General features: G+C 45.7%; 1 protein-coding gene across 1 annotated transcript in view; it reads right to left on the reverse strand.

Annotated features, from left to right (window-relative positions):
• Positions 1–13,059, reverse strand: part of ZNF292 (zinc finger protein 292) — a 126,793-nt gene that overhangs the window by 48,126 nt on the left and 65,608 nt on the right. Inside the window, exons 2-4 of the mRNA XM_063916944.1 lie at positions 5,809–5,963; positions 4,703–4,781; positions 2,361–2,496 (exon numbers count right to left, since the gene is read on the reverse strand). Coding sequence (XP_063773014.1) covers positions 2,361–2,496; positions 4,703–4,781; positions 5,809–5,963 — 370 coding nt within the window. The remainder of the gene's footprint in view (positions 1–2,360; positions 2,497–4,702; positions 4,782–5,808; positions 5,964–13,059) is intronic.

Consider the following 13,059-nt stretch of genomic DNA (forward strand, 5'->3'; position numbering starts at 1 on the left):
ACAGCAGGGGGTCACTTTTATACAGCGCCCTGCGGCCGTGGCATTAAATACCCAACTAATCACCCCTGGCCGGGGTACCCTGGAGGAGTGGGGACCCCTTCAATCAAGGCCCCCCCCCCCCCCCCCAGCCACCCAAGGGCCAGGGGTGAAGCCCGAGGCTGTCCCCCCCATCCAAGGGCTGGGGATGGGGGGCTGATAGCCTTGAGTAAAATTAGAGAATATTGTTTTTTTCCAGAAGAACTACAAGTCCCAGCAAGCCTCCCCCGCAAGCTGGTACTTGGAGAACCACAAGTACCAGCATGCGGGTGGAAAAACGGGCCCGCTGGTACCTGTAGTTCTACTGGAAAAAAAATACCCAAATAAAAACAGGAGACACACCGTGAAAGTAAAAGTTTATTTCATACATGCCGACACATACATACTTACCTATGTTGACAGTCCTACACTGGCCACGCCCCCCTCGTCACAGAAGAATCCGGGGTACCTGTAAAAAAAAATTCTACTCACCTAAATCCAGTGTCCGGATCTTTTTTAATAATCCTCGTACTTGGCAAAACAACAAAACGGCAAACCGAACCAAACGGACTGAAAGGGGTCCCATGTTTACACATTGGACCCCTTTCCACGAATGCCGGGACCCCACGTGACTCCTGTCACAGAGGGTCCCTTCAGCCAATCAGCGAGCGCCACGTCGTGGCACTCTGCTGATTGGCTATGCGCGTCTGAGCTGTCAGACAGCGCATCGCAAAGCCTTACCATTATATTCAATGGTGGGAACTTTGCGGTCAGCAGTGAGGTCACTTAGCGGTCAGCGGCTGACCGCTAGTGACCTCACCGCTGACCGCAAGGTTCCCACCATTGAATATAATGGAGGAGCTTTGCGATGCGCTGTCTGCCAGCTCAGACGCACGGCAATCAGCAGAGTGCCACGACGTGGCGATCGCCGATTGCCTGAAGGGACCCTCTGTGACAGCAGTCACAGGGGGTGTCTGCATTCGGGGAAAGGGGTCCCATGTGTAAACATGGGACCCCTTTCAGTCCGCCTGGTCCGGGTGTTCGTTTTTTTATTTTGACAAGTACGTGGATTATAAAAAAAGTGATCTGCTTTTTGGTGAGTATAATTTTTTTTGCAGGTACCCCGGATTCTTCACTGACGAAGGGGTCGTGGCCAGTGTCAGAGTGTCAACATAGGTAAGTATGTGTGTGTCGGCAGGTGTGAAATAAAGTTTTACTCTCACGGTGTGTGTCTCCTGTTTTTATTTGGGTATTTTTTTCCCAGTAGAACTACAGGTACCAGCGGGCCCGTTTTCCTCCCGCATGCTGGTACTTGTGGTTCTCCAAGTACCAGCTTGCGGGGGAGGCTTGCTGGGACTTGTAGTACTACTGGAAAAAACAATATTCTTTCATTTTTCAAAAGGCTATCGGCCCCCCATCCGCAGCCCTTGGATGGGGGGGGGGGGGGGGGACAGCCTCGGGCTTCACCCCTGGCCCTTGGGTGGCTGGAGGGGGGGGGACCCCTTGATTGAAGGGGTCCCCTCTCCTCCAGGGTACCCCGGCCAGGGGTGACTAATTGGATATTTAATGCCACGGCCGCAGGGCGCTGTATAAAAGTGACCCCCGGCTGTGGCATTATCTGTCCAGCTAGTGGAGCCCGGTGCTGGTACAAAAAATACGGGGGACCCCTACTCTATTTGTCCCCCGTATTTTTTGCACCAGGACCAGGCGCAGAGCCCGGTGCTGGTTGTTAAAATACGGGGGATCCCCTGTCATTTTTTCCCCCGTATTTTGGCAACCAGGACCGGCTCAAAGAGCCCGAGGCTGGTTATGCTTAGGAAGGGGGACCCCACGCATTTTTTTTTTCTTCAGATTTTTACCATTCCAAAAATATTTTTAAAAATATATAAATACTTGTGCCTTCAAAATAGACAAACCAAGTACCTAATCCCTTCTAATATAAATAGATATGCTATTACCAATAAAAAAAAAAAACACACAAAAAAAAACATGTTTTTAAATTTTTTTATTAGATTCCGCCAGCAAAGTGTGGCGGATTGAAAATGACGAATTTACTGTCTAAAAGCACTGTTGTCGAATTTACAATCTTCAATTGAATATACTTTTGTCGAATTGCCGCATTTGTACCATTGCAGAAATGTTGAATTTGACAAATGTCGAATTTCAAAAAGTCGAATTTGGAAAGTCCGTTTTTTTGACGAAAAGTACTGAATTGCATTGTCAATTTTTTTTGCGAAAATGTCCCGTTTTTCGACATTTTCAGGAATTCGACCGCAATTGCATATACCCCTATATCTCTTACACCTGACAAATTGAAAGGCAAATATTGTAATAGCGGTCCTTACCTTGAAATGGATCTGTGATTTGCTCATTAAGTATTTTATCCAGGATTGGGTCCTTCCAGACACCAGCTTCTTGAGACAGGTTGTATAAGAGCACAAGCTCATGGCTGCCATTTTCAGTCAAACGAATCTGAGCAACCTTGAAGTGCAAACAAACACTGACATGTGGATTTAAGGAGGTAATAACTAAATACTTTGAACATTTATTTAGTTATTGTAATTATAGTGCACACATATTTTGCAGCACTTTACAGAGAATACTTAGTCTTTCATATCAGTCCCTGTCCTAGAAGAATTTACAATCTATATTTTCTACCACATGTGCACACACACCAAGGTTACTATTTGTCAGGAGACAGTTTACCTAAGAGAATATTTTTAGAGTGTGGGAGAAAACAAAGTACCTGAGGAGACCCACACAAGCACGGGGAGAACATACAAACTCCACACAGTTTGGTCCATAGTGGCGATAGACACCAAGACCTGTCTGCTGTGAAGCAGTAATGCTAACCATTACATCAACCTTGCTGTCTAAAGTGGGAGCTATTTTATGAGGCCAGAGAACCCTCCTTTTTCTGCATCCACCTCTAAAGCATGACGAAGACTGTTTGAATTTAGCATAATTATAATAATTTTCACACTAATGGTTTTGTAAAGTTAATGGTACTTAATATTGATCAGTTTAGGAACATATGATCAAAAGGGAATACCATTTTTCCTTTTGCTATGGTTAGCAATGTGAACACATTGTGCTTACATTACAGATTTAATGAATAAGCTTTGAAGTGAATTTATTAACACATAATTTACTTCTCAAGTATCCAGGTCTCTTTCCTACATTTTCAATTTTGTTTTACTTTATGCACTGTGGAATTATTTATTAGTACTATAAGCATGTTTAGGTCGTGCTATGTTTGATGTAGGACTTTCAAAACACTTTATGTCATTATAGCAAATTTAAATAAGACAAGAACTGCAGCAACGGTTTTGTATGTAGGGAGCTAGACAATAAGTACAATTAAAGACAAAATGTATGACACACACACACACACACACACACACACACACACACACACACACACACACACACACACACTTGTAAGTATCACTGGGGTACTTCATCCTGTACTTCATGTAAACAATGTATTTATTAAGACACAGCCAGTTGTTTACATGTTGGGAACAAACAATATACAAAGTACTAACCAATATCTAAAGCACTGAGCAAACAAAGGTCAGTAAAGTGTGTAACAATAAAATGGAAACCACGGGGATTAGATGTGGACAGATGCACACTATGGCCCTCATTCCGAGTTGTTCGCTCGCAAGCTGCTTTTAGCAGCTTTGCACACGCTAAGCCGCCGCCTACTGGGAGTGAATCTTAGCTTATCAAAATTGCGAACGAAAGATTAGCAGAATTGCGAATAGACACTTCTTAGCAGTTTCTGAGTAGCTCCACACTTACTTGGCAACTGCGATCAGTTCAGTCAGTTTCGTTCCTGGTTTGACGTCACAAACACACCCAGCGTTCGGCCAGACACTCCTCCGTTTCTCCAGCCACTCCCGCGTTTTTCCCAGAAACGGTAGCGTTTTTCACACACTCCCATAAAACGGCCAGTTTCCGCCCAGAAACACCCACTTCCTGTCAATCACATTACGATCACCAGAACGAAGAAAAAACCTCGTAATGCCGTGAGTAAAATACCTAACTGCATAGCAAATTTACTTGGCGCAGTCGCACTGCGGACATTGCGCATGCGCATTAGCGACTAATCGCTCCGTTGCGAAAAAAAATAACGAGCGAACAACTCGGAATGACCCCCTATATAAGCACTCAGATTTTTTTACTTTCAGTGGGGCCGATTCAAATGCTGTGCGCCACCTGTTCGCCGTCTATAGTAATGGGCATCAATCCGAGATATTCAATTGTTGCTCTGATCAGAGACCCATTACCCACGGCACAAGCTTTTTTCCTGCAGCGTCCAGAGGTGGGAGAGAAAAAAAAAAAAGTGTTTGAAGACTGTAGTTTGGGCGCCCAAACACAGACTTTAAGACACCCATATGGTAACATTAGATGTGTTGAGCAGCTTTGCGCGGATAACCCTGGGGCTGTCAGGCACGTTAAATGCTAATGGACGTCTGATCAGAGCAACAACTAAATAGCTCTGATAGATGCCCATTATTCTCAGCAGTGGGAGGGGACGCAACAATTACAACGGCCCCAATGAAGGGTAAGAAAGCACTTTATATTTAAAATGTTGTTTTTAAAAAAAAAAATGTATTTACTTCTGTCCCAGTTAATTAGAGGGTATTCATAGCGTCTATTTTGAAGAAACAGTTTTTACCTTAATTGAGGCTTGAAATTTTTCCCAGTGATCATCAGGTAACTCGCGTGGCAAACATAGCAGGAGCTCAACACAGCTTCTGCAGGACACAAATTATAGCAAAACCATGAAGTACACCTGCTAAGATCTTGTAAGAAAAACACAGACAGCAGATAAAACCCACTTGGCCTATCTAGTCTGACCATGTACACTTACACACTAAGGTTCATTTTATGTCGGGAGCCAATTAACCTACCAGTATATTTTTGGATTGTGGGTGGAAACCGGAGTACCTGGAAAAAAAACCACACAAACAGGGGGAGACTATACAAACTCCACACAGTTTGGGCAATGTTGGGAATCAAACCCATGATCTCAGTGTGTGAAGCAGTAATGCTAACCATTATACCATCTGTACTGCCCTTAACATCATACTATTTAAGAAAGGAGATTTAGGGAAACATATCAACTAAAAAACATCTCTCGTACGCAAAATTAATACATTTATGTTAGTAATATCAAAACTGTGGGCAAGATGCAGCAAGTGGAAAAACGCAGTCAAACCTCCTAAAGTTTTGACTGCATACTCCTAGCATTCCCCGCGGCACTTGACACATGCGCAGGTAGGATTCAGTGTCCTTAACCCGGAAGTCCTATCATCGCAAAGGACAGCTCTTAATGCAAGAGCTGTCCTTTGCGATTTTCTTCATGCATTGTAATAACAAAAAAATACTTAAATATCCAGTCATGGTAGAAGGTATATAGAATCCCCTGAAATGTATTTATCACTGTCTGCGTCAAAACCCACTGTATTGCATACAGCTGAATACACACCACAGCGACATGTCCCCTGGCTGCCTGTCGTGCCAACAGAGTGGCCGATTTAGGAGAGCATATATACTTACCGATAATCAATCCCGACATCCATGCCCGCCCAGTTGTGCTGTCAGTCTCTGCAGCTAGTGTACGTGTGATCAAAGGACCACCTGTATACACAGCCAGATGTCCAGATATATATCCCAGTGTGTACCCAGCATTAGATGCCATATGTTAACATAAACCCAGTGAAAACATTTTCTGCTTAGTCAGAAACGGACACATTTTGCAATTACTTCAGTGATACTTACAGAGTTAGCCGCTCAAGCACCAAGCCTACATTTTCACACTGTGAGGTAAGGTGAGGTCGTGCGCTGGAATAACTTTGGATGGCTACCGTGTACACTTCCAGTAAGGGCAGAGAGTCTTCAGAAGCTTTCCATTTCTCTGCATATTCAAGAAGTGTCTACAAAAAATAAAATGTTACAATAATTAGAAATATTTTGCTTAAAATATGCTACACACAAATACAGTACACATAATTTATATATAAACACACATACACACACAGTATATGGACAAAAGTATTTTGCCACACCTGTTAATCATTGAATTCAGGTGTTTCAATCAAACCTGTTGCCACAGGTGTCTAAAATCAAGCACCTAACCATGCAGTCTCCATTTGTAATACAAAATGGGTCGTTCTGAAGAGCTCAGTGACTTCAAGTGTGGTACTGTGATAGGATGTCACCTTTGCAATAAGACTGTTTGTGAAATTTCATCCCTGTTGTATATTCCAAGGTCAACAGTAAGTAAGTGTTATTATAAGAGAAGAGAAACATATAGGAACAACAGCAACTCAGCCACAAAGCGGAAGACCACGTAAAATCACAGAGCGGGGTCAATGACTGCTTAGGCACATGGTGGGTAAAAATAAGAATTTACTTACCGATAATTCTATTTCTCGGAGTCCGTAGTGGATGCTGGGGTTCCTGAAAGGACCATGGGGAATAGCGGCTCCGCAGGAGACAGGGCACAAAAAGTAAAGCTTTAGGATCAGGTGGTGTGCACTGGCTCCTCCCCCTATGACCCTCCTCCAAGCCAGTTAGGTACTGTGCCCGGACGAGCGTACACAATAAGGGAGGAATTTTGAATCCCGGGTAAGACTCATACCAGCCACACCAATCACACCGTACAACTTGTGATCTAAACCCAGTTAACAGTATGATAACAGCGGAGCCTCTGAAAAGATGGCTCACAACAATAATAACCCGATTTTTGTAACTATGTACAAGTATTGCAGATAATCCGCACTTGGGATGGGCGCCCAGCATCCACTACGGACTCCGAGAAATAGAATTATCGGTAAGTAAATTCTTATTTTCTCTATCGTCCTAGTGGATGCTGGGGTTCCTGAAAGGACCATGGGGATTATACCAAAGCTCCCAAACGGGCGGGAGAGTGCGGATGACTCTGCAGCACCGAATGAGAGAACTCCAGGTCCTCTTTTGCCAGGGTATCAAATTTGTAGAATTTTACAAACGTGTTCTCCCCTGACCACGTAGCTGCTCGGCAGAGTTGTAATGCCGAGACCTCTCGGGCAGCCGCCCAAGATGAGCCCACCTTCCTTGTGGAATGGGCCTTAACAGATTTAGACTGTGGCAGGCCTGCCTCAGAATGTGCAAGTTGAATTGTGTTACAAATCCAACGAGCCATCGACTGCTTAGAAGCAGGCGCACCCAACTTGTTGGGTGCATACAGTATAAACAGCGAGTCAGATTTTCTGACTCCAGCTGTCCTGGAACATATTTTCAGGACCCTGACAACTTCTAGCAACTTGGAGTCCTCCAAGTCCCTAGTAGGTGCAAGGCACCACAATAAGCTGGTTCAGGTGAAACACTGACACCACCTTAGGGAGAGAACTGGGGACGAGTCCGCAGCTCTGCCCTGTCCGAATGGACAAACAGATATGGGCTTTTTTGAGAAAAAACCACCAATTTGACACTCGCCTGGTCCAGGCCAGGGCCAAGAGCATGGTCACTTTTTATGTGAGATGCTTCAAATCCACCTATTTGACTGGTTTTAAACCAATGTGATTTGAGGAATCCCAGAAACTACGTTGAGATCCCACAGTGCCACTGGAGGCACAAAAAGGGGTTTGTATATGCAATACTCCCTTGACAAACTTCTTGACTTCAGGAACTGAAGCCAATTCTTTCTGGAAGAAAATTTACAGGGCCGAATTTGAACCTTAATGGACCCCAATTTGAGGCCCATAGACACTCCTGTTTGCAGGAAATGCAGGAAACGACCGAGTTGAAATTTCTTTGTGGGGCCTTCCTGGCCTCACACCACGCAACATATTTTCGCCACACGTGGTGATAATGTTGTGCGGTCACCTCCTTTCTGGCTTTGACCAGGGTAGGAATGACCTCTTCCGGAATGCCTTTTTCCCTTAGGATCCGGCTTTCCATCGCCATGTCGACAAACGCAGCTGCGGTAAGTCTTGGAACAGACATGGTACTTGCTGAAGCAAGTCCCTTCTTAGCGGCAGAGGCCATAAGACCTCTGTAAGCATCTCTTGAAGTTCCGGGTACCAAGTCCTTCTTGGCCAATCCGGAGCCATGAGTATAGTTCTTACTCCTCTACGTCTTATAATTCTCAGCACCTTAGGTATGAGAAGCAGAGGAGGGAACACATACACCGACTGGTACACCCACGGTGTTACCAGAACGTCCACATCTATTGCCTGAGGGTCTCTTGACCTGGCGCAATACCTGTCCCGTTTTTTGTTCAGACGGGACGCCATCATGTCCACCTTTGGTATTTCCCAACGGTTTACAATCATGTGGAAAAAAACTTCTCAATGAAGTTTCCACTCTCCCGGGTGGAGGTCGTGCTGAGGAAGTCTGCTTCCCAGTTTCCATTCCCGGGATGAAACACTGCTGACAGTGTTATCACATGATTTTCCGCCCAGCGAAAAGTCCTTGCAGTTTCTGCGATTGCCCTCCTGCTTCTTGTGTCGCCCTGTCTGTTTACGTGGGCGACTGCCGTGATGTTTTTCCCACTGGATCAATACCGGCTGACCTTGAAGCAGAGGTCTTGCTAAGCTTAGAGCATTATAAATTTACCCTTAGCTCTAGTATATTTATGTGGAGAAAAGTCTCCATACTTGATCACACTCCCTGGAAATTTTTCCCTTGTGTGACTGCTCCCCAGCCTCTCGGGCTGGGCTCCGTGGTCACCAGCATCCAATCCTGAATGCCGAATCTGCGGCCCTCTAGAAGATGAGCACTCTATAACCACCACAGGAGAGACACCCTTGTCCTTGGATATTGGGTTATCCGCTGATGCATCTGAAGATGCGATCCGGACCATTTGTCCAGCAGATCCCACTGAAAAGTTCTTACGTGAAATCTGCCGAATGGAATTGCTTCGTAGGAAGCCACCATTTTTACCAGGACCCTTGTGCAATGATGCACTATTTTTAGGAGGTTCCTGACTTGCTTGGATAACTCCCTGGCTTTCTCTTCCGGGAGAAACACCTTTTTCTGGACTGTGTCCAGAATCATCCCTAGGCACAGCAGACGTGTCGTCGGGATCAGCTGCGATTTTGGAATATTTAGAATCCACCCGTGCTGATTGTAGCAGTATCCGAGATAGTGCTACTCCGACCTCCAACTGTTCCCTGGACTATGCCCCTATCAGGAGATCGTCCAAGTAAGGGATAATTAAGACGCCTTTTCTTCGAAGAAGAATCATCAATTCGGCCATTACCTTGGTAAAGACCCCGGGGTGCCGTGGACAATCCAAACGGCAGCGTCTGAAACTGATAGTGACAGTTCTGCACCACGAACCTGAGGTACCCTTAGTGAGAAGGGCAAATTTGAGACAGAGGTAAGCATCCCTGATGTCCCGGGACACTATATAGTCCCCTTCTTCCTGGTTCGTTATCACTGCTCTGAGTGACTTCATCTTAATTTGAACCTTTGTAAGTGTTCAAAAAAATATTTTTAGAATAAGTCTCACCTAGCCTTCTGGCTTCAGTACCACAATATAGTGTGGAATAATACCCCTTTTCTGCAGTAGGAGGGGTAATTTAATTATCACCTGCTGGGAATACAGCTTGTGAATTTTTTTCCATACTACCTCCTTGTCGGAGGGAGACCTTGGTAAAGCAGACTTCAGGAGCCTGTGAAGGGGAAACGTCTCGACATTCCCATCTGTACCCCCGGGATACTACTTGTAGGATCCAGGGTTCCTGTACGGTCTCAGCGCCATGCTGAGAACTTGTCAGACGCGGTGGAACGCTTCTGTTCCTGGGAATGGGCTGCCTGCTGCAGTCTTCTTCCCTTTCCTCTATCCCTGGGCAGATATGATCTTATAGGGACGAGAGGACTGAGGCTGAAAAGACGGTGTCTTTTTCTGCAGAGATGTGACTTAGGGTAAAAAACGGTGGATTTTCCAGCAGTTGCCGTGACCACCAGGTCCGATGGACCGACCCCAAATAACTCCTCTTCCTTTATACGGCCATACTGTGCCGTTTGGAATCTGCATCACCTGACCACTGTCGTGTCCATAACATCTTCTGGCAGTTATGGACATCGCATTTATTCATGATGCCAGAGTGCAAATATCCCTCTGTGCATCTCGCATATATAGAAATGCATCCTTTAAATGCTCTATAGTCAATAAAATACTGTCCCTGTCAAGGGTATCAATATTTTTAGTCAGGGAATCCGACCAAGCCACCCTAGCTCTGCACATCCAGGCTGAGGCGATCGCTGGCCGCAGTATAACACCAGTATGTGTGTATATACTTTTTATTATATTTTCCAGCCTTGTCAGCTGGTCCTTGAGGACGGCCCTATCTATAGACGGTACCGCCACTTGTTTTGATAAGCGTGTGAGCGCCTTATCCACCTTAAGAGGTGTTTCCCAACGCGCCCTAACTTCTGGCGGGAAAGGGTATACCGCCCATAATTTTCTATCGGGGGGAACCCACGCATCATCACACACTTTATTTAATTTATCTGATTCAGGAAAAACTATGGTAGTTTTTTCACATCCCACATAATACCCTCTTTTGTGGTACTTGTAGTATCAGAAATACGTAACACCTCCTTCATTGCCTTTAACGTGTGGCCCTAATAAGGAATACGTTTGTTTATTCACCGTCGACACTGGATTCAGTGTCCCTGTCTGTGTCTGTGTCGACCGACTAAAGTAAACGGGCGTTTTAAAACCCCTGACGGTGTTTTTGAGACGTCTGGACCTTACTAATTGTTTGTCGGCCGTCTCATGTCGTCAACCGACCTTGCAGCGTGTTGACATTATCACGTAATTTCCTAAATAAGCCATCCATTCCGGTGTCGACTCCCTAGAGAGTGACATCACCATTACAGGCAATTGCTCCGCCTCCTCACCAACATCGTCCTCCTACCTGTCGACACACACGTACCGACACACAGCACACACACAGGGAATGCTCTGATAGAGGACAGGACCCACTAGCCCTTTGGAGAGACAGAGGGAGAGTTTGCCAGCACACACCAAAAACGCTATAATTATATAGGGACAACCTTATATAAGTGTTTTCCCTTATAGCATCTTTTTATATATAAGTATATCGCCAAATTAGTGCCCCCCCTCTCTGTTTTAACCCTGTTTCTGTAGTGCAGTGCAGGGGAGAGCCTGGGAGCCTTCCCTCCAGCCTTTCTGTGAGGGAAAATGGCGCTGTGTGCTGAGGAGATAGGCCCCGCCCCTTTTTCGGCGGCCTCGTCTCCCGCTCTTAACGGATTCTGGCAGGGGTTAAATATCTCCATATAGCCTCCGGAGGCTATATGTGAGGTATTTTTAGCCAAAATAGGTATTCATTTGCCTCCCAGGGCGCCCCCCTCCCAGCGCCCTGCACCCTCAGTGACTGCCGTGTGAAGTGTGCTGAGAGGAAAATGGCGCACAGCTGCAGTGCTGTGCGCTACCTTAAGAAGACTGAGGAGTCTTCTGCCGCCGATTCTGGACCTCTTCTTACTTCAGCATCTGCAAGGGGGCCGGCGGCAAGGCTCCGGTGACCATCCAGGCTGTACCTGTGATCGTCCCTCTGGAGCTGATGTCCAGTAGCCAAGAAGCCAATCCATCCTGCACGCAGGTGAGTTCACTTCTTCTCCCCTAAGTCCCTCGTTGCAGTGATCCTGTTGCCAGCAGGACTCACTGTAAAATAAAAAACCTAAGCTAAACTTTCTCTAAGCAGCTCTTTATGAGAGCCACCTAGATTGCACCCTTCTCGGCCGGGCACAAAAATCTAACTGGCTTGGAGGAGGGTCATAGGGGGAGGAGCCAGTGCACACCACCTGATCCTAAAGCTTTACTTTTTGTGCCCTGTCTCCTGCGGAGCCGCTATTCCCCATGGTCCTTTCAGGAACCCCAGCATCCACTAGGACGATAGAGAAAAAGTTGTCTACGCTCTGCCGATTCCATAGCTCAAGAGTTACGAACTTCCATTGGCATTAACGTAAGCACAAACACTGTGTGGCGGAAGCTTAATGATATAGGTTTCCATGGCCAAGCAGCTGCATGCAAGCCTCACATCACCCAAATCAAATGCCAAGCGTCGGATGGAGTGGTATAAAGCACATCGACACTGGACCGTGGAGCAGTGGAAACGTGTTCTATAGCGTGAAAACTCTCACTTTTCTGTTTGGCAGTCAGATGGACAAATCTGGGTCTGGCGGATGCCGGGAGAACGTTATTGCCTGACTGCATTATGCCAACGGTGAAGTTAGGTGTAGGAGGGATAATGGCAATGGGCTGTTTTTCAGGGCTTGGGCTAGGCCTCATGTCTAGTGAAGGGCAATCTTAATGAGTCAGCATACCAAGATATTTTGGACAACGCTATGCTTCCAACTTTGTGGCAACAGTTTGGGAAAGACCTTTTTTTATTCAAACATGACTGTGCCCCAGTGCTTAAAGCAAGGTCTATAAAGACAATATTTGAGGAATTTGGTGTGGAAGAAAGTGACTGGCCCGCACAGAGCCCTTACCTCACCCCCATCGAGCACCTTTGGGATGAACTGGAATGGAGATTGCGAGCCAGGCCTACTCATCAAATATCAGTGGCTGACCTCATAAATGCTCCACAGAATGAATGGGCACAAATTCCTACAGAAACACTCCAAAATCTTGTGGAAAGCCTTCCAAGAGGAGTGAAAGCTGTTATAGCTGCAAAAGGAGGACCAACTCCATATTAATGTATACAGTATGTATGTGAATACAGTGTCATTACAGTCCCTGTTGGTGTAATGGTCAGGCGTCTGCATACTTTTGTCCATGTAGTGTGTGTCTGTGTATACACACATTTACACATACACACAAAATTGGCAGAAGCGGAACTCCTCTGACAAAACAAGGACGTAACAAATTCACATAAATTGATGCCTTCCATAAAACAGCACACTAGGTGCAGTGTATAATATATGATCCTTAATGGCAACACTCAAAAATAACAAATCAGGCAAGTGAAGTTACCAAAGTGTCAGTGCTCTTTAGTTTAGTGTGTGGTATGT

This window comes from Pseudophryne corroboree, chromosome 4, assembly GCF_028390025.1.
Source record: "Pseudophryne corroboree isolate aPseCor3 chromosome 4, aPseCor3.hap2, whole genome shotgun sequence".
NCBI classification, from domain to species: domain Eukaryota; kingdom Metazoa; phylum Chordata; class Amphibia; order Anura; family Myobatrachidae; genus Pseudophryne; species Pseudophryne corroboree.